The 20,756-nt window shown below is 38.6% G+C and overlaps 1 protein-coding gene and 1 long non-coding RNA gene across 28 annotated transcripts in view; both read left to right on the top strand.

Moving 5' to 3' along the window:
• PICALM (phosphatidylinositol binding clathrin assembly protein) overlaps positions 1–7,277 on the top strand; it is a 111,669-nt gene extending 104,392 nt beyond the window's left edge. For 14 of the 27 annotated variants that reach the window (XM_082749068.1, XM_082749058.1, XM_082749047.1 and 11 more), the window contains 2 exons: positions 4,545–4,647; positions 5,913–7,277. In XM_082749068.1, coding sequence (XP_082605194.1) covers positions 4,545–4,637 — 93 coding nt within the window. In that variant the 3' untranslated portion in view covers positions 4,638–4,647; positions 5,913–7,277. The remainder of the gene's footprint in view (positions 1–4,544; positions 4,648–5,912) is intronic. The other 13 variants (XM_082749065.1, XM_082749054.1, XM_082749072.1 and 10 more) reach the window with 1 other exon arrangement.
• Positions 7,278–11,754: 4,477 nt separating this feature from the next.
• Positions 11,755–20,756, top strand: part of LOC309873463 — a 47,933-nt gene continuing 38,931 nt past the window's right edge. Inside the window, exon 1 of the long non-coding RNA XR_014316373.1 lies at positions 11,755–12,046. This is a non-coding gene — a long non-coding RNA (uncharacterized lncRNA). The remainder of the gene's footprint in view (positions 12,047–20,756) is intronic.

Below are 20,756 nucleotides of genomic sequence, written 5' to 3' on the forward strand. Positions count from 1 at the left end.
GGGGGTATGTTATAGTCACATTTAATTACTGTTTCATCTTATAATAATAGTTGACATAAACCTTGGTTTTTATTTTTATACAGAGCTTATTTTATCACCGAAAAACATTTTAATTTAACATTTAATTAAAAATTTATTTTTAATTTAACAAGAGACAGGTAAATTATGTTTCTTACATCTGAGGGGCCTAAGGTTGAATGTAATATGGACATAGAAGTAAGTGACTGGTTGATGGCAGAATAAGAACCATTATAAGAGAAACACAGCGTGTTGAGAGCACAGTGGATTCAATGACTTTTGAGCTGGGCTTCTTTTACAGGAATAGATGAGCAATTATTGTAGGTGATAGGGAGGTTTGAACTAGTATTTGAGCTAATAAAGGTCAGGCAATGTATTGATGCTTTATGTATATTTTCATTTAATCCTCAAGATAGTCTTAAAGGGAGGTAGGAGCATTGGGTCTGGATAGTCTAAGCCCCATTTATAGAAGTGCCAGGTAAATTAGATTCAGTGCTATCTTTCTATAAAGCTCAGCTCTGTCAACCTGGACAAAGGAAATACATACCCATTTTCTTAAGATGTTGACTTTGCTTCTCTAACAAAGACAGAGTGAGTCTCTACAGCATTGCTATTTGCTATCCAGGCTTTTGGGTGACTGCGGAATTCAAATGGAAAGAAAAGATGTGGCAGGGTTTCATCTTCTCCAAGAATTTTGAGCACAGCCAGTGATATGTCAGAAGTTTATCCTTAAATATCCAATTCTTCATTCTCCTGTAAGCAGTTGCACTAGTCTCACTTTCACACTGCTGTTACTTTCTTGTTCTGACCTGAAATTTTCTTTCTTCGGTGTTGAACAGGAAGCTAACGAAGGAGTAACCATTTTTGTTTTGATATGTGGTGTAGCAATAGAATTCTTTGTTTAAAATCTCTTTTAAGTATGTTTGACTTTTATTAAAGTTAACTTAGGATTTGTGTACTCTGTATTATACTAATAAACACATGCTACAGGGCGCTGGGTGGCTCAGTGGGTTAAGCCACTGCCTTCGGCTCAGATCATGATATCAGGGTCCTGGGATCGAGGCCCGCATCGGGCTCTCTGCTCAGCAGGGAGCCTACTTCCCTCTCTCTCTCTGCCTGCCTCTGTCTTCTTGTGATCTCTGTCAAATAAATAAATAAAATCTTAAAAAAAAAAAACACATGCTACAACCAAAAATATCTTTGCTTTTGACATAAAAGCAAAGATTTTTTGGTAGCATTAGAATTTTTCTTCCCATTTCAACATTATGTTTTAAAGGATGATTAGAGTGGAGGGAAAGGGGGGGAGGAATTTCAGTGGAGAGTTACCATCATCAGTTACTTGTAAATCTTAGTATTTCTACTTATACGCTGCTCTTCTTTTACTGTTTCTCAGTATTTTATTTTCCTATAAGATGAGGAAAGAAGACTAAGTATGTCCATATTAGACTTAACAGTAAGAGTGACTATTAAAAAAGCATATTCAGGGGCACCTGGGTAGCTCAGTGGATTAAAGCCTCTGCCTTTGGCTCAGGTCATGATCCCAGTGTCCTGGGATCGAGCCCCACATAGGGCTCTCTGCTCAGCAGGGGGCCTCCTTCCTCCCTCTCTCTCTGCCTGCTTGTGATCTCTGTCAATATAAATAAAATCTTTTTAAAAAGGGCATATTCAGTTGTGTTATAGGTCAGTTTAATTTGAACAATAGTGCTGATTTTTTTTTTAGCATTGTGGGATTTGGTATGGAGAGTAGTTGAAATAAATAACTAAAAGGCCATGTTTTATTTTGTTTTAAAGATTTCATTTATTTATTTATGGGAGGAAAAGCTGAAGTGGGAGGAGAGGTGGGAGGGAGAACAAGAGAATCCTCAACAGACTCTCTGTTGAGCAGGAGCTCCGTCCTTTGACCCTGAGATCATGATCTGGGCCGAAATCAAGAGTCCGATGTGCATCCAGCTGAGCCACGCAGGTGCCCCTGGGTTTCTTTTATTTTTAAATAGGCTCCTTGGCCAGTGTGGAGCCTTAGGCCGGGCCTTCAACTCACCACCTGAGTGGAGATGAAGAGTCGGACACTTAACAGACCACTCCCCCAAACCATGTTTTATTTTTTTGTGTGATGGCATATTTGAAGTAGGATTTTTTTTTTTTTAAGAGCGCACACATGCCTGGTACTAGCAGCCCTACATAATCTCTAATTTACCATAGAATGATAAGTAAAGGAGGGTCAGCTCTTTTACTTACAGGTGACTTTCCAGACTCTTCTAGTCCCTGTTTCTCACCCACCAGGATCCTGTTGAGCCCTTCGTGCCCTTTTTTTCTTCTTCCTGCTTCCCTTGAGCAGTAATTGGGCTCTTGCAGCATATATCCTTTTCTTTTTCCTTATTTTCTCTTAGCGCTGGGTACTTTCTCACCAGTGCATGGTGTGCCTATGGTTTGCACTCGCCAGGAAGAGGCGGGCACAGGTGTTTCAGGGCTGCTTCACCGCCATGCCTGTAGTGCTCTGCAGTCAGCCAAACCAGTCAGGGCCATAGTTTCATGTGCTTGAGATGAGTGTTGATGATGTAGAACTTATTACAAGGATATTGGCTCTTGTTTTCTCACGTTTTAATTTGGCTACATATTTATAAATGTAAGCTCTAGGTGTGTGGATTTTTCCAGGTTAGTTAGAAACTGGCACTTTTTTCTCCCCAAGGAAATAGATCCTGTTTAACATTATTTCTAAGTCTGTAGGACTTCTCTCTAGCAGTATGCTCAGACATTGAGAAGAGTAGAAGCATTCCCTCCCATTGATCATATTCTTCATGCATTTTCCTCTGAGACTGTCAGGTCTTCAGACTGCCATCTTCATGAAAACATGTGACTTAAGACATTTTAGTCTTTAAATCTTTAGTATTAAGTCTCTCATAGGAGACTTGAGATTTTGGATGCAATCTACCCCAAAAAGGGATTTTTGATGTTTTTGTTTGAACTTCAAGTGAAAGAGAAAATTTGTTTTGGAGAGAAACCCAGTTAATCTTAGATTCCCTCCAGCTCAGAGACTGGTGATCACTTTACTTGAAGTCATTCTGCTTCTGAATGGGCATCCATGGTTGGTCTGAAGTGGGGAGGAGGAACCATCTTTCCAAACCACCTTACTGCCTGGCTGTTACTTGAATCCCCAAGCCCAGTGTGCTGCTCTGTCCTTCCATTTGTAGCTGCCTATGTAAGTTCATCATCCTTTCCATTGTCTCTTCCCATTGTCTTTGATTGTTTATTTTTGAGAAAAGGGTATGGATTAGGAAAGTAACTCAACCACTAAAATAACTGAAGTTGATTTCCAGACCTTTAAATTGCTTTTGACATCCGCACCAACAAATTGCATGTACTTGTGTTGTAATATTTGCTGAAAGTCATTGCCTATTCATTCTCTGTAGTGCTTTTCTTAAAAGGTAAAATTGAGATCACTTTGAACTAGCAAAGACAGGTGATGAGGCTTGAAATCCATAATAGGATTTGAGTGTTGAAAATATGAATTGAAACTATTCCCCCTTAGTCAACTTTAATACTCAGTTGAACATCCCTAGAAGGATAGCTCATTTAGTAATGCTTGCATGCCTCTGTGCTTGTCTGTCTCTGCAATCTTATGCAGCGTGGGAGAAAAAAAATTAAAAGTTTGTTCCAAACTAAAAGCATTTGTGTTTGGTTTGAAATATTCAAAGTAGGTTTGGTGAAGGAGCTACACATATGAAAATGAACCCGTTATTCTTCAGGAACTGTCTGTCTTTGAGGGAATACTGATGATACGTTACTGAGTTTAACAAACTCTTTTTGCCTCACCATATATTCAAATTAAATGAGAGCAGCTAATTCCAAGAATCCAGCAAATGTTACCAAGTAGAAAACGATCAATGATCTTAAGTATTCCCTATTTTCAGGGCATATGCGTGGGCAGTTAGATTAGGTGACCTCTAATGTCACTTTTACCTCCCAGAATGTATGCATCAGCCACAGCACATCCAGAGAAAGAGCAGGAGACAACTCCATGTGAAAACACTGTGAGCACTGAGGACAAGACTTTCCACCTCTTAGGAAAATGGAAGGAAAGAATATTACAGATGGATGTATTGGGTCTGAGCTGAGGTCAGAGTTTGCACAGCTTTTGACAAGTAGCCTGGATACAGGAAGCCATCTTTCCTTAGTTAAAAAGAAAAAAAATCACAATTACGCCCTTTCTTCCCCTTTTCCCCCCACCCACAATAGAAGTCTTAACTGTGGGTCAGCTTTTATCAACCTTTTTGAGTAAAAGACTTTCATTCCTTTGGAATTTCAGAAACAAGAATTTGTTTTCTGAAAAACACATGCCATTGGATACCTTTAACTTCACATGTGATTGAAACTTTTGTTTTAATAATTCCATTTTCTACAAAGGCTGCCTCTATATTTATTAAAGATGAAAACAAAACCACTTCTTCTTTCATTACATTTTCTGCTTTCATGTTCTGTCATTCAGAGATCTTTTTTTCTTTCCCTCTCTCTGTCTTCTTTTCCCCCAGCTGTCGGCAGCATCCAGCCCCTCCAGTCACAGTCCTCACAGAGCTTCAGGAAAGGACCCTTTTGCAGAGCTCTCTTTGGAGGATTTCTTATAAATCACTTTAGGTATTGCTGCTTGTTGGGTGAGATGGGGAGTTAAATACTTAAAAAGTTTATCAAATATTAAACACAGTTCGCTCTTCTCCTTTGTTTCTTTAAAGGACGCTATCTTGCTCTTCCTCCTTCCTCCTCTGTTCTTTAGGTGAAGAATAAAAATAGACCTCAAAATAGGACGTAAGGACAAACAGTTTTTGGAAACTGCTTTAACATAATTAGAAGGTGTGAAATCAAAGAATCATCTCATGTTTACATACAAGCATCCACTGCTCACAGCAGATGGATGGGATCAAATACCACCCTTAAAAAAACTGGGTGTTTGTGTCATTCTTAAAAGATGTATGGAGAACAACACAGTTCTACACGTTGGATTAGAGTTTGATTTTAATGTCCCTGAACATTATTTGTGAAGAATTCATTTTAACAGTCTCTTTAAAATGTTATATTTATGTGTGCCTTTTCATTTAAAAATTTAAAACCAGTGACATTTTTCCCCAAAATAGACCTTTTTTTTTTTTTTTTTTTTGAAGTTAAGGGCATGTGAATACTTTATGCCCTTTTTGATTGAAGAATTCTATGTTTGATCCACACTGCCTCTTTTTGCTGGAAGGTGGTGAAGTTTGTTCTTCTTGGTGCTCTAGCCCCTAGTAGAGATAGAGCTTCTAGATCTTTGAGAGTTGAGAGATCTTCTGATTTGACAAGTTTATTAGCACATCTACTTCAGTAATGTCTTTGGATGAACAGTTTAAGGGATATCCTGAGTGAAGTATCTGAGCAAATAGTGAGGCCCTGTTGAAAACTATTCCTTCATAGATCTTTCAGATTTTTATTTATATTAGTAAAGCAGTGATTTAGTAAGCATAATATTACTCTTCCTTTAATTATTTAATTTTATGATATCATTTGGAAATGATACCAGATTGTGCTTTTCTCAGTGAGATTTTCACATGGAATATTTGTGTTCATGGAGAGATGTTCTCAATTTGTCAGTGAAAAATTGTTCATTCATTTTCTTTCTTCCCCAGTCTCTTGGTTTTGGTAATTAGATATATTTGGAAGTCCCTCTAATTAGGCTTCAAACATTGAGTCCTGGCACATGATGAGCTGATAATAGTGACCTAGTTTTGTAATCAGGGTTGTGATAAATATGCAGTAAACATTTCTGGGCCAGTTGAATGGTAAAAGCCACAGAGCATTTTTTTTTTTTTAATGAGAAGACATCTTACAATGCTGTAAGTGAACTTACACTCTTCTTTTTTTTTTCTTTTTTCCAGATACAGTTTATGTAACTGGATGGAAGAGAATGGAATTATTCCAAAAAGACAAGTGCTCAAGCAGCAAATACTTAACTTCCAGCAAAATCCAAACTGCTGTCTCTTAAAACTCTCTTCTTCCATTAGAATGCTACAGTAACCCAGTGAAGGCCCATGAAGGAAATTGGGACTAGTCTATAGGAGAACATATCAATACAGTTTATAAAGCCAAGAATTGCCATGATTTCAGACTAAGATCTGTCTTTTTGGTGACTAACTTTTCAGTTCTTTCAACTCTTATTAATACCCATAATCAGTAACCTACCAAGAGAAGCCCTTATTTGGAAAGCGTGAAATTTGTATTTGGAAAAGCTGCCTGGAGAGAAGAGCTGTGTCCTTTACTGTAATGCAACAGAACTCTTTTGGGGGGGATCAAAATTGTAATTCTTAATTATGCAGTATCTTTCTTTTCTCCAGTCCTCACAGATACAGGAACAGTAACTAAAATTAACTTTTCTTTTAAAAAAAATTATATATTCAGTTTGCAGTAGACATTCCTTAAGTATTTGTATTTATTTATGATTATCAATTTACGTAACATTAATATTGTATCAGACCTCCTTATGAAAATGAGTATGGATGTACACAGTATGTTTGATTTTTATCCATAAAAGTGAATCTGATTCAGAATGCTTTTCAGCTGACATACAGAGCACTAAATATTTTAAGGCAAGTTCATAGGTCTGAGTCGCTTAAGAATTCTCAGTCTCTATGGGATTTAGGGAAGCATTATAAATGCATTAATCCTTATAGTCAATTCTGTGCCTAGGATTTTGCAAGGGAACAGTTCGCTGACTAGGAAAAGCACTACATTTTAAATTCAGCATTAGTGCATTGGGAAGGAACTTTACTGCTTTGTGCTTGGCATGTCATTATTTTCCATTTGACATTAGGGCCTTTCCAAAATGAATGTGAGGAATTGCTTTCACTTCAAGACTTTCCTTCTTTTCAGTAAAACTCTAGGAGGTGTTAAGGGGGGAGGGGAGGGGACAAAATCCTTGAAACCTTTTATTTGGCTCATGCCATGTTATGATCATGTACCTTTTAAATAAGGGGAAATAGTATCTTTAAAGTTAATGTCTAGCCAAGAGTTTAGTTAACGAAGAATTAAACTGCACTGTTGATCGGTGCTTTGTGTAAATACATCTTAACGTTTTGGTTGAGAGGGGCCTTAAGAAGGACAGTTCGTTGTAGGAAAGCAATTCTGTACATGAGTTTAAGCATACTTGTTGCATTGTCTCTGCAGATTCTATTTTTGTTTACAATATTAAAATGTATGTTAGCAAAAATGGGTGGATTTTCAAATAAAATGCAGCTTCCACAAAACTTTTTGTTATGGTATTCTGGTCTGAGGTGTATTGTTTGTTTTGTTTTGCTTTGCTTTCTGCGTTTTCTTTATCATCAGTATCATTTTTTTTTTGCTAGTAAAAACATATCCAGGTGATTATATTTGCTGACTTAATACAATGTAAATTTTATTTGTTTTAACTTAATTTCCTAAAAGATTTATCTTTGTACCTTTTGTTTTTCCTCTAGACCCTTATTGATAAACTAAACTACTTATTAAAATAGTTGATTTTTGTGTTTTGATCAGAGGTCTTCAGTCAGGTAAGTGTAAAGAGAGAAAAAGGTTGTGTTTGGCACATTGATGCATGTGATATTCTGCCAGAGAGACCTCTGAATGTATCACGTTTAATATGGAATAGTAAGGAGGATTCATCATACATGATGGAGGAATTAAAGACTTTGCATTGATAAGTGTCTGCATAATATTTGCCATGGTTGGGGGGAAAAAAAGCTTTAGCCAATATACTTTGTTAATTTTACCAGTTTCTGAGTTGCATTAATATTAAATCATTTTCATTAAGCTGGGAAATTGTACTTTTGTAGTTAACTTCCTTAACATTATCACAGATTTGATTGTTCTCTTGTGTTTGAGTGAATCTTCTATTTCAGGGCTGTGGCTTATTCTTTTATAATTACTTTTATTATTGTTGTCATTGTTATTGTTATTTGTGTGTTTGTGAGGGTGCTTCAGAAATATTTTCATCCTACTGAAACAATTTTGGGACTTGTTGGATAGGTGTTACCCACATTTTACCCATTTTACAGATTGGAATCAGGAACTGGGAAAGCAACTTGCTCAGGTTGATAAGCTAATAGACAAAGGAGTCAGATCTTTGGTTTCATGATCCATTGTTCTTTTTATGACCTGCTGTTTATAAACCAAAAAGGGAATTTTGTCCCTCTGCATTGTAGACTGACAAACACTTGCTCCTGTGTGGTCTTCTTCCATGAAGCACATATTCTGCTTATTGCTCTGATGCCCATACATCATGGGCAAGGAGAAATACAAAACACATGATCGGGGGCACCTGGGTGGCTCCGTGGTTAAGCCGCTGCCTTCGGCTCGGGTCATGATCCCAGGGTCCTGGGATCGAGTCCCACATCGGGCTCTCTGCTCAGCAGGGAGCCTGCTTCCTCCTCTCTCTCTCTGCCTGCCTCTCTGCCTACTTACGATCTCTGTCTGTCAAATAAATAAATAAAATCTTTAAAAAAAAAAAACCACACATGATCGTACAACTTTAGTCACAGTATAACAAGTGAGGTACATTAGCTGTTGAATGCTTAACTGTATTAGGTTATAAACCTGTACATACCCACACCATCTTAGTACCCAGCTACCAAGCTGGCAGTGGCTACAGAGGAGGTAAGATTATTAGCTGCAGAGGGCAGCTCTACTCATCACAGATTATTTTCAAAATTAGTTTAGTTTTGACCTAACATTGTCATTTAAAATTTTCTTAAAGATCGCCTTTTCTTGATTTAAAAAAAAAAAATTTTTTTTTAAAAGATATGTTTTTCTTAACCAGTGATTATGAGAGTCCTTATTTAGGAAGAGGCCTTATGTTAGACTAGGAAATTTTTCTCCACAAATAAAACATGAGCCCTGGAAAAGAGGCCTTTATGGGATAAGTTTCTCCTTGAGCTAAAACAATTTCAAGTCTCTTCTCTTATTCTTTATCATCAACAAACATGTTTCCAAATTCTGAGAATTCAGAGTGCTGATACAAATGCTTATTTAACACTTAGTGGAGAGAAAAACATCTCTACATTCAGGATGAGTGTGGCCCCTGTGTGTTTGACAGTGGCTGGGTCACAGAGTATATGGAGAGGCCACGGCACTCAGCCAGATGAACTTATTCTGAATATCTTACAGAAAAGATAGCCTCACGGCTTCCATCAGTGGCTACTGCGTATAGCTTAGTTCCTTGTTCAGCCATATTTGCTACTTTCCATGGATCTCACTGGCCTGGAATTCTGCTGTCTAAATAGGCTCTGAATGGAAAGGCTGCAGTATCATCTTCCATTTTGGTGTGTCATCAATCAGAAATATTTTCTAGGGGGTGTCTGGGTGGTTCAATCAGGGTTCGGCTCAGGGTTATGATCCCAGGGTCCTGGGATCCAGACCTATGTCAGGCTCCCTGCTCTGCGGAGAGCCTGCTTCTCTCTTCCTCACCACTCCCCCTGCTTGTGCTGTCTCACTCGCTTCTCTGTCAAATAAATAAATAAAATCTTTTAATTCTAAGTCCCTAGCTAGTACGTATAATTTAGTGGCCATCTCAAAAGGCATAAAACAGAATCTGCACTTCTCTGATCATTTTGTCCTGAAGTAGCATAGGAACTGAAAAGCCTTTTGTTTCTGTGTAATTATGTTTTAAAGGAAACTCAAAGGGCAAGGAAGAGGCAGGTAGAGGGACTGCAATAGGAGGGGAAAGATGCCAGATAAGTCCAGCAAGGATGGCTGTGCCCATTATGTGGCGTTCAGAACATCCATTGTTAGGAGTGAATCTTTGATAACTACTGGTAACAGAACTTAATTGATGGTGGACAGAATTTATATCACCTGTGGGTCCAAAGTGGAAATGAAAGAATGATAGTTCACTTCATCTTATAAAGGTTAAACTGGGGTCATACTGGCCTAAAAGAGAGAAGAATACAATAGGATAAAATGAAATGATAGAAAACACATAAAAGTCTCTGTCCCCTCTTCCTGGCACAGAGCTAAGACCGCAGTAGGAGCATCTTTTGTTTTAATTGGTCTTTGACCCCAGTCCTGACAAAAAATTACGCATTCTTTGGAATTTCCAGTCTTTTGTTTGAATGAGGCAGCTCTTGGTGGGCTCCTAGATAGCTTCAGGACGAGGACTGGTCATCCGAGAAGGTCACCCTTCAGCCCAACCACATCCTTCAGGATAGAGGGAGTGGAGACAGAGATAATGATGGAGCATGCCTGTAGAGGGACGAAGCCTCCATAAGGGATCTGGAGAGCTTCCAGACTGGTGAAAGAATTCACTTGCCAGGAGGGTGGGGCACCCCACATTCACCGGGACAGAAGCTCCTGCACTTGGTATTCTCAGACTTAGGGATCTCCATCTGGCTGTTGTCTGTATGCTTTATCATATCCTTTATAATACTGACAAGCTCTTGGGGTTTCCCTGACTTCTGTGAGCCATTCAAGTAAATCATCAAACCCCCAGGTGCCCCACTTATAGGTAGTCAGAAGTGCAGGTGACAATCTGGACTTGAAGTTGGGATCTGGGGCATTGGGGAAATGTGGGCTGTCTTGAAGGACTGAGTCCTTAACCTCTGGGGTCCGCATCAACTCTTGTTAGTATGAAAGTTGAATTCTAGGGCAGTCAGATGGTGTCCTTTGATTATTTGGTGTGGACATGTCTGGTGTCAAAAAGTATTGTGAGTATGAGATTAAAGGAAATACAAGCGTTTTTCTCATGTGTTTAATCTTAATAGCTGAGGTGCATTCGTGTGATGGAGATGGCATTTCAAAAGAGTAAAGATAAAGAGATGGACCGTTTAATAAGTGGTTTTAACTGGCACCATAAGCTGGCGAAGGATAACAGAATTCCCTCCAATGTATACCAGTATAAATTCCAAATGAGTTAAAGGGTGTAAATGTAAGAAATTAGATGAAAATATAAGTGACTATCTCAAGTCAAATAGCAAAAGGGAAAGACTATGATAACAATTCATCAAAGAACTGATGATCAATGAAAAAAGTGAATAAAAAAAATCTAGTAATAACTAGAAGATTCAGTGGGAACAATAGAGCTTCCCAAGTGTAAGGACATTCTCAGTGCTTTTGTATGTATTTGTTCATTTAATCAAGTCTATGGAGAAGGTACATTTGCTATGTCTATTTTATAGATGAGGAGACTAAAGCCTGGAGTACTTCACTTAACTGATTTTTATCAACTAGGTGAACTACAATCCTGAGCATTTGATCTAGCTATAGTCTGCGCATAACCACTTAGCTGTATGCTGGTGTAGGAGGATGCCATTTTGATGTGTATGTGTGTGTATATATATGAGTGTGTGTGTATACACATATCGTGTGTAATTATGTGTGTGTGTGTGTGTGTATGTGTGTACACATAAAAACAGCATGGGTAGCATAGGGTTTGATTGCTAATTGAAAGCTGCGGTGACTATAACCTAGTACAGCTTTTTTGGACGTTAGCTAGAATTGTCAGAAGTCTTGAGAGTTTATACCCCCAATCCTATAATTACACTTTTGGGAAATTTACCCAGGGAAATAACTTGGGGATGGGGTCTTGGCTAGGGAACTTGCCTTGAATTGTGGGTATAGCACATAAGTTTAAAATTAGAAATTGCCCATATCGAAGAATAGGAAGCCAGGTTAGTAGGATGCCATACCTAGAGACCATCTGTGAAACCAAACAACCTTGTTCTTGTGGATCAGTTTACAACAGCAGACAGTAGACAACTGGAGACTCAGTGCAGATCTTCATTGCTATCATTCCAGATTAAAAGCCAGTCTGCACTACCAGGCTCTGCCAATTCCCAGGCCAACCAAAAGTAGGAAGAGCTGTTTTCTCCCTTGCAAGGGTTTGTCTGCTGGTGATGAGGTGGAGAAAGAGGGAGTTTTCCACTGACGACAGAAGGAATACTGGTCCAAGGTGCATAGGAGAACAAAATTTTCTACCAGTCACCCAACAGAGAAGAGGGCTTGACACTCATCATCATGAGTTTTACTGTTCTAGAAGATGTAGGAGGTAAGTGGAACTCTCCAGTTTCCTTGTCCTGTGTTCAGGGAAACTAGAGGACCCACAGGAGTTTTTAGTTTCACATTTATCAAGCAGCTTCTCAGATACAGTTTCTTGATTGCAAGCCTTAACATACATGTTTCACAAAGTTTCCACACGTGGTAATTTTCTCCCCAAATGGCGTTCCCTGTGAAGGGCATGGGGGATCCCTCACATGGGGGATCCATGTGTCTGACTGGCTGCAGCCCTCCCCTGCAGTCCTCGAGTGTACCAGTGTGGCTCAGTGCTCACCATGCAGTCAGGGCTAGAACAATTCCAGCCTTTCTCACACCTCCAACTTCTGCTCAGACTTTTTCTCAATAGAATTCTGGAGTTCCCTGCCCCTTGGTCTCTGTATTTTTCCCCTATTTTGCTTATTTGAGTACTCTCACTCCTGGTAGGGAAAACTAGCACCTCTCTTCATTTTTAGGGGCATTTGAATTGGACAGCCTTTTTAGAAAATCATAAAAATGCTTTTATACTTTGTAATTTCACTTCTGGAAATTGGAGAAATTAGTCCAAAGTGTGGAAAATAGTTTTTGTGGAAAAATACCAATCCCAAATGATTGAGATTACCAAAGTTACAACTGGGAAGGCAGGAGAAGTTCAATGACGAGTCCCAGAGATTATCTCTCCATTCCTAAGGGATAGTGAAGAGTTAATGGAGACCAGGAAATGAACAGAGCTGGATATTAACTGTTTTCAAAAAGAAAGGAGATAACATGCTGGTGAGGATGTGGAGAGGGAGGGAACTCTGTGTGCTGTTGTTGGGAATGTAAAGTAGTACAGTCACTATGGAAAACAGAATGGAGTTAAAACTAGAGCTGTCCGTGGATCCAGCAACCCCACTTCTGGGTATGCATCTGCAGGTAACAAAACCATTACCTTGAAGTAATACCTTGCTCTCTGATGTTCACTGCAGCATTATTCACTACAGCCAAGGAATGGAAGCAACCTAAGTGTCCATCAGCAGGTGAATTGATTGAAAAATTATAGTTCTATATAATCACAGGGGAATATTACTTATTCTTAAAAATTAAGTTCTGTCACTTATGACAACAGGGATGCTAAGTGAAATAAGACAGATAAAAACAATACCGCATGGTCTCACATGTGGATTCTAAAAAGGAAAAAGTCAAAATAATAGAAAAATATTGGAAACTAGAAGATTGGTTATCAGAGGATGGAGGAAATAAGGAGCGATTAGTGAAAAAGGGCAAAGTTTAAATTATAAGAAGAATAAGCTATGAGAATCTAATGTTTAACATGGTGACTGTAGTTGATAACACTGTCTCATAATCAAAGTTTGCTAAGAGAAGAGGACTTCAGTGTTTTTCCTGCTGCCCTCAAAAAGGTAGATAAATGGGTGATGGATGTGTGTATAACTCAATGGGGGGAATCCCTTCACAAAGATTAAATATATCAAATCATCACATCCTATACTTTAGTTTTAAATTTTGCCAGTTATATCTCAAAGATGAAAGAGAAGAATGCACTAGTAATGTTAATTCCTTAGAGTAGAAATTAAGGACGTTAAAACAAGAGTGACAATGAGCTAAGCAGCAAAATCTGTAGGAGAGAGGGTAATGCTGAGTGGTTAGAATGGGAAATGAGACCAGGTAAGTGAGGAAAGAACACAGGGAGAGCCTGTGGGATAGGAACACACACAGAGGGCAACCTGCACGACTTGTCTTTGAAGAGCATTCTTCCCTTCTGAGAGCATTTCCACCGCTGAGTGAAGCCCCTGCTGCTTGATGACACAGAGCAGCACGGTGGGAGCAGTGTGCACCCTGCAGCCATGCTGTAGGTCGAAACCCAAGCGTGGACAACTTACTCTGCCTGTGCCTCAGCGTCTTCATCTGTAAGGTGGCCTCATGATGCCTACCTCAGAGGACTGTTGTAATTAATGAATTAATAAACAGGCATTTAGAACATCCTGGCACATGATAAAGTTTCAGTACACTGAACTAGGATACAGAATAGCTTGTGGTCAAGAGCCTAGACTTTTTAAGGGTAAAAATCTGCGTTTTTAAATCCTGATTCTGTCCCTTACTAGCTGGGGGACTTAGGGAAATTTACTAAATCTCCCTCTGCCTGTTTCTTGTTGGTAAAGTGAGAATGGCTGTAGACACAGGATTATAGATTATAGGGTTATAGAAGAATGGACTAGGTTAATGTATGTAAAGTGCATATAATAACACAGTTAAGTGTTAGCTTTTGTTAGTATTACTAAAGAGACAGTCTTTGGAATTGTCCCCCCTGCCCTGTGTGCATTGTGCTGATGTCAGCCCAGTGCTCTGCTGGAGGTTGCAGGGGTTGATTCCAAAGCAAAACCCTGAATCTCTATCTCTGCATGTCCTCACATAAGCAGGAGTCCTTGGTCCTAAGGGCTGTAGTAACTGTAGAGTCTGGGGTGACACATTTTTTAAAACAGCCAGCCCCACTCATTTAAGCATACTTAGGTCAGCAACTTGGATGTCCTGAGATAAAGCAGAACACTTCCTAAGGTCATTTGAGCATCTCCCCCGTCAACTCCGCCACCACTTCTTTTTTCTTTTTAACGGAGAATAAATACTTCCTGAAATTTTGCTTAGTGTCTTAGAGATTTCGTTTTCCTATTGGAAACACCGACTTCTTGTGAGGTAAATATTCATGTTTGTCCCTGTATTAGGATTAGATTTGGCTTGCATATCACAGAAAATTCACACAAACTATGAATGATTCAAACGAGACAAGTTTATTTTCTCTCTCCCATACAAGTTTGAGCTGGCATCGCAGCTTTGCTCACAAGACTGGTAGGTTCCCAGTTTCAGGTCTAGGTAGGTGTCTGGCTGCTTCATAGACCTTCAGGTGCTCCTTGCGTCTCCAAATCCCCTGGAGCAGGATGGAGGGGGTGTAGGGAGGAAGGAAAGGAGGACATGATCCAGAAATTGTGTTCAGTTTCTCAAGTTCCCTTGGCTAGAACTTTGTCGTGTGGCTGCAGGGTAAGGTGGGAAGTAATCTTTAACTTCGGTGATCATGTACTGAGCTAAAATGGCTAAATCAATGCATTATTGTAGTGGAAGGAATGAGATTTGAAGGCATACTAGCAGGCACTGTCACAGTCACCATTTTCTGTCAAAAGAATTGCTAACCTCCTGAGCCTTTATCTGATCAATGACTTTAAAACCTTCCCATGTCACATGTTGTGAGTTGAGATCTGAGATACACTAAAAGAAGTATTAGAGCTTAGAATGGAAACATTTCACAGAAACTGAATACAGGAAACATCAAATGCTTAAAAAGAAGAGGAGGAAGCAAATCCAAACTGCCAGTGCTCGGTATAAATGTGCACCCTCCCATCAGATTTTAGGCCCAGCAGTGGTCCACGTTGACGGTTTTACATAAATAGCACACAAGTCATGGAAGTCACTTTTTAAGTGGAAGGAGAAAAGAACTGATGCAAAGATGAATTCTAACAGTCACAGGACGTCGAAGATCTGAAGCGAATCTCAAAATGAGGCCAGGGCACGCCATCCCTCTGATCTGGTGTCTGGGGGCTTTAAGGTAAAAATGCCTCGCTGACCTCAGTTAGTCATGCAGAGGGGAGTCCAGCATAGTTCATTTTCATTCCTCTTAGGAGGGAAATGTTGCAAGGCCTAGCATATTTTTATAGCTGAGACTATACAAAAAGATGGCCCGAACCCAAGAAGGCAAGAGGTCAGTGAGTTGAGCACCCAGTTTGAGGAAGGAAATGCTGACAAAATTTTTTACCAAGAATCTGTGAGGACATCTGAATCCGCAGTCCCTTTCAAACTCATTCACTCTACCGGAAACCTAAAAACATTTCTATATGAAGAATTTTTAAAAGCATCTTAAAGGTTTTTAGCACTTACTCAGATCATAAGAACAGAATGATTAAAAACATAACCAACTGAAAGAGTCATAGTTAAAGAAAAGGCAGCCTTTCTGAGAACTTGAGCCTCATAAAGTCACAGGAATAGGAAATGGAAATACTTAATCTAGTTAAAGTCACTAATATTTAGAAAGCCTCTGCTGCTTGAGGGCACATTTCCTTGCATCTAGTGCAAAAGCCAGTTTTATTCCAAGAAAAATACAGAGAACTGTTGTGTTGAGCTCTAGTAAAACAAGGAAGGATCAAGCAGGCCTTTAACAAACAGCCCTTTATTGCCACAAAAATCCCCTGGCCTCTCCGTTCCCTGAATCGCACTAGTGTCTGGCTATGGGACTCAAAAAGAACCAGAAATGTTACCACTGACCCACAGTGCCCACCCAGCCTCCCCCACACTCTTAAGAATTTTGCAAGTGGGTTTACGACTGGTCCCTACAGCCTGATGTGGATCAGCAGATCCTGGGTAAGGCCCCTTGGAGCCCTCATGCCAGGCGGCAGCTGAGTGCCTTTCCCCCAGCCAGCCCGGAACAGAAAACCCCTTCATGCAGCCATCCTCAGGCACTGGTCAGCGCCTCACAGCATGTGACGGATGGGACCCAGGCATGCTCTGTCCCTACATGGGAATGCACTGCAGAGACAGTCGGACACCCTGGGCCTTACTGGCAGAGACTCCTGTCAATTACCAATCATTATTTCAACGACCTGTATCGCATGTCCAGTATGTACAGGTTATATGTCCTCTTTAAAATAATTTTAAAAAAATTTTTTTAAGATTTATTAGAGAATGCATGAATGGGGGAGGGGCGGAGGGCAAAGGCAGAGGAAGAAGCAGGCTCCCCGCTGAGCAAGGAGCCCAATGTGGGACTCAATCCCAGGACCCTGGAATCATGACCTGAGCCAGAGGCAGATGCTTAAACAACTGAGCCATCCAGGCACCTCACATGTCCTCTTTTTCATCCTTAAAGAAATCCTGCAAGATGAGAATTAGGTCCTTGTAATATAGAAGCGGAAACAAGGCTTAAAAGAGGTCAAGGGACTGCCCAAGATTCAAGATAGCCAGCCTGACTCCACAAAATGTGTTTTCCCATACTCTGCCTTATCTCTTTCCATCTCCTTAATTTCTTCAAATTTATCTAATTCCTGGCCCAAAATAAGCAATTTCCTCGCCTGAGGCTAAAGCTGCTAACAGTCTCTACTCTTCCACCCCCCAAATCTTGAATGGCAACATATAAAACTCACATGCTTGGTTATTCTAAAAACTGAAACCACTACATAAAATCCTTCTAAACTCAAATTTCTTTTCCAAAATTATTACTAAGGATGCTAAAAATAGAATGTTGCAAGTTAAATACAACCACCCACCACACCTAGAACATGTCTAGATGTCCTGCCTTCTCCTCTTTGCTGCTGGTATGAAGAGCGACCAGGCTCTTACTGGACCTTAAGCATCTTGAAGAAAGGGGCAATTTCATTTTGCCTCCCTAATGCCTTACACATAGTGCCTGGCTGGAAGGACTTGTTTGATCAACAATTTCTCGAGTGAGTGAGACTGATAGGAGGTTCACAGTGGTACAGGGGTTTGTTGAGATTTGCTTTGAAATGTCATCTCACAAAGATACAACCCTACACTGTTAAGAATTTGGGTTGTTAAAAACTTTTTTTTTTTTAAGAGATGGTACCATTCTGCAAATTCTAAACACAAGAAATTATATTAACAGAAGGAAAGAACATTCTTCCCTTTCCTTTTCCAAAGGATGCTTTTTCTACTCTGACATCTTCTTGGCAGCAAATAAGACTTTTAGCTATTTGATATTTTCTTCCAATTCAAATTCACATCGTAAAGTGAAAAACTGCCACGACTAACAAGTTAATGCTGGAATCCTACCATGTTATGCCTGGCTCGTTTTCATAATCTCATGGTCTGAACTTCCCAAGAGTGAGAGAAAAACAATGTCAGTTTCTGCTGACCTACTGAAACCAGTGGGCTGTCACATAGCCTCTGTTTGTTGGTTTACTGGAAGCTCTTTGATTTGTCCCAGTGGAAAGGCAGTAAGTTATTTTTTCCTATCTGAGAAAAGTAAAGATAAAACTTATCTATAAAAAGTTTACCTTTCTTTCTTAAAAAGAAAATTGGCAAATCCACTTCATATTGTTCCGAACTTTTCCAAAGACATTTCTGTTTCTATTGACCTCTGAAAGACCACTCTAACAAAATGTTCTGCCCTCCCATCAGGAAACACTGTCACTGCCATTCACACTGCAGAACATAAGCATCGCCTTTCCACACTGTCACTTTATGGAATGGACTGGAAGATAGATATTCGGGAGACATTTTGGGGAGTAACCTTTTAAAATATAAAATATATCAGTCAAGTATACAAATTTTAAGCATCCTACTTAATGTTTATAAAGTGAAACATCCATGTTAACTGCCACTCAGATCAAGATTACCAGAAAACTCCTTCATGTACCATCCTAATCATTCCCTACCACAAAGGTAACCACTATTCTGACTTCCATCATTAAGGTTAGTATGCCTGTCCTGTTTTGTGTAAATGGAGGCATATCATATGTGCTCTTTTGTGTCTTCTCTCTTTTCTTCAATCTTATGTATATAAGATTGAGCTATGTAGCTATATTTGGCACTAGTTTATTCTTTTGCATTGCTGTATAGTGTTCTACAATGTGACTCTCCATCCCTCCCTGTCTCCCCTCTTTTTTTATTTGCGTGCACGTGCACATGTGTGTGTATGTGTATGTATGTGTGTATATATTTATTTATACATTCTATTTACACATTCCATTACTGACAGTCATTAGTGTTGTTTCAAATTTTGACTACTATCAGTAAAGCAGCTAGGAATATTGTTATCATGCCTTCTGGTAAACATAAACACTCATTTTTGTTCTGTATTAAAACAAGAATGGAACTGCTGGATCATGACATATATATATATATATATATATATATATATATATATATATATATATATATATTTATGGTTTAATAGATACTGCCAAACATATTCCAAAGTCTTTATGCCAAGTTATGATCCCACCAACTATTACAGAAGAGTTCAAGTTGCTCTGTATCTTTGTCAATATTTGTGCTGTTTTTAACTTTTAACTTTAGTTATTCTGATGCATGTATATCAATCTTCTTTTTATGCTTAGCAGTCATTAGGATATACTCTTTTGTGAAATGCCTATTCAAATCTTTTGCTCATTTCCCCCTAAAATGGTTGTCTTTTTTCCTATTGATTTGTAAAAGTTCTTTATATATATTAGATATTTTTTTGTTGGCTACATATATAGAAAATATATTCTCCCAGGATGTGGCTTGCCTTTTGACTCTTAATAGTATCTTTCAATGAAAAGAGACTATAATTTTCATGAAATTCGATTTATCAGTTTATGATTAGTGATTTTTATAGCATTTTTCCCCAAAGGAGTAGGTGACACAAGGAGCAGTAGACTTGGAGAAGGGGGCATGTGGACGACCACAGCTGAATCCACATTTACACACCAACCAGATATAGATGTCAATTCAAGCATAGACTTGGAGAATCTATTGAGTATGTAAAGGGGAACACAAAGATATTCTGTTATATTTCCTACTTGAAGCTTATTGTTTTACCTTCCATATTTAAGTCTCTGGTCCACTTGGAATTGATTTTTGTGTATTAGGTATGATACAGGTTCGAGGTTCATTTTTCCCATACGCAATTGACTCAGCATTTTTTAATTGGGAAAAAAAGAAACTCCCCTGCTCCCAAATTATATCAGAAGTCAAGTGATTTTGTGGGTTGGTTTCTGGACTCTTCATTCTGTTCCATTGGACTTTTTAACCTTGGGTCAAAACCACACTATCTTAAATATTGAAAGTCTTGCAATTTGGTAATAAGTTCTTCAATTCTGTTGTTTTTCTTCAAGATTGTTTTGGCTGTTATAGGTCTTTTGCTTAGGTTATAGATTTCCATAATAATGTTAGATCATTAATTTCTGTAAACAAAAACCTGCTGGAATTTTTCTTGAGATTGCACTGAATCTCCAGATATAGGAAGAACTCACATCTTAACTCTTTTGAATCATCATCCATGATGATGGTGTATGTCTCTATTCCCCATTTATTTAAATAATCTCTAATTTCTCTCAACAATGTTTTATAGTCTTCAACATAGAAGTCTTGCTCATATTTCATTGGATGTTTTTCTTGATTTTGATGTTTTGATTTAATTAATTTATTTTATTATAAATGATTTAAATTTTTCCCACTTGTTTGCTGTAGTACAAAGAAATACAGTGGATCTTTGTTGACCTCTGCCCTGTGACTGTTAAATTCACTTATAAATTCTATTAGTTTGTAGATTACTTTGGATTATCTACGTACAGAAACTTGACATCTGTAAGTAGTAGAGTTTGCTTCTTCCTTTCTAATCTCTATGCTTTTAATTTCTTTTTCTTGCCTTTATTGAACTGGCTATAACTTCGAGTTACATTAAATACTGTTGAATATTAGTATGATAGTGAACATATGTGTCTTGTTCCTGACCTCAGTGGGAAAAGGTTAATATTTCACTATTAGGTACAGTGTTAGCTATAGTTTTTTGAAGATATTACTTGTTTGCTGAGAGCTTTACCATACTATTATGAATTTTTATCATAGTATTGAATTTTATCAAATGCTGCACCTGTTGAGATGATCGTATGAGTTACCTATGTTCCATTCATTTTACCCTTTATTTTTAAATTTTGAGATATAAATTCACATGCAATTATAATGGGCAC

The sequence above is a fragment of the Mustela nivalis genome (assembly GCF_964662115.1).
Source record: "Mustela nivalis genome assembly, chromosome: 9".
Lineage (NCBI taxonomy): Eukaryota > Metazoa > Chordata > Mammalia > Carnivora > Mustelidae > Mustela > Mustela nivalis.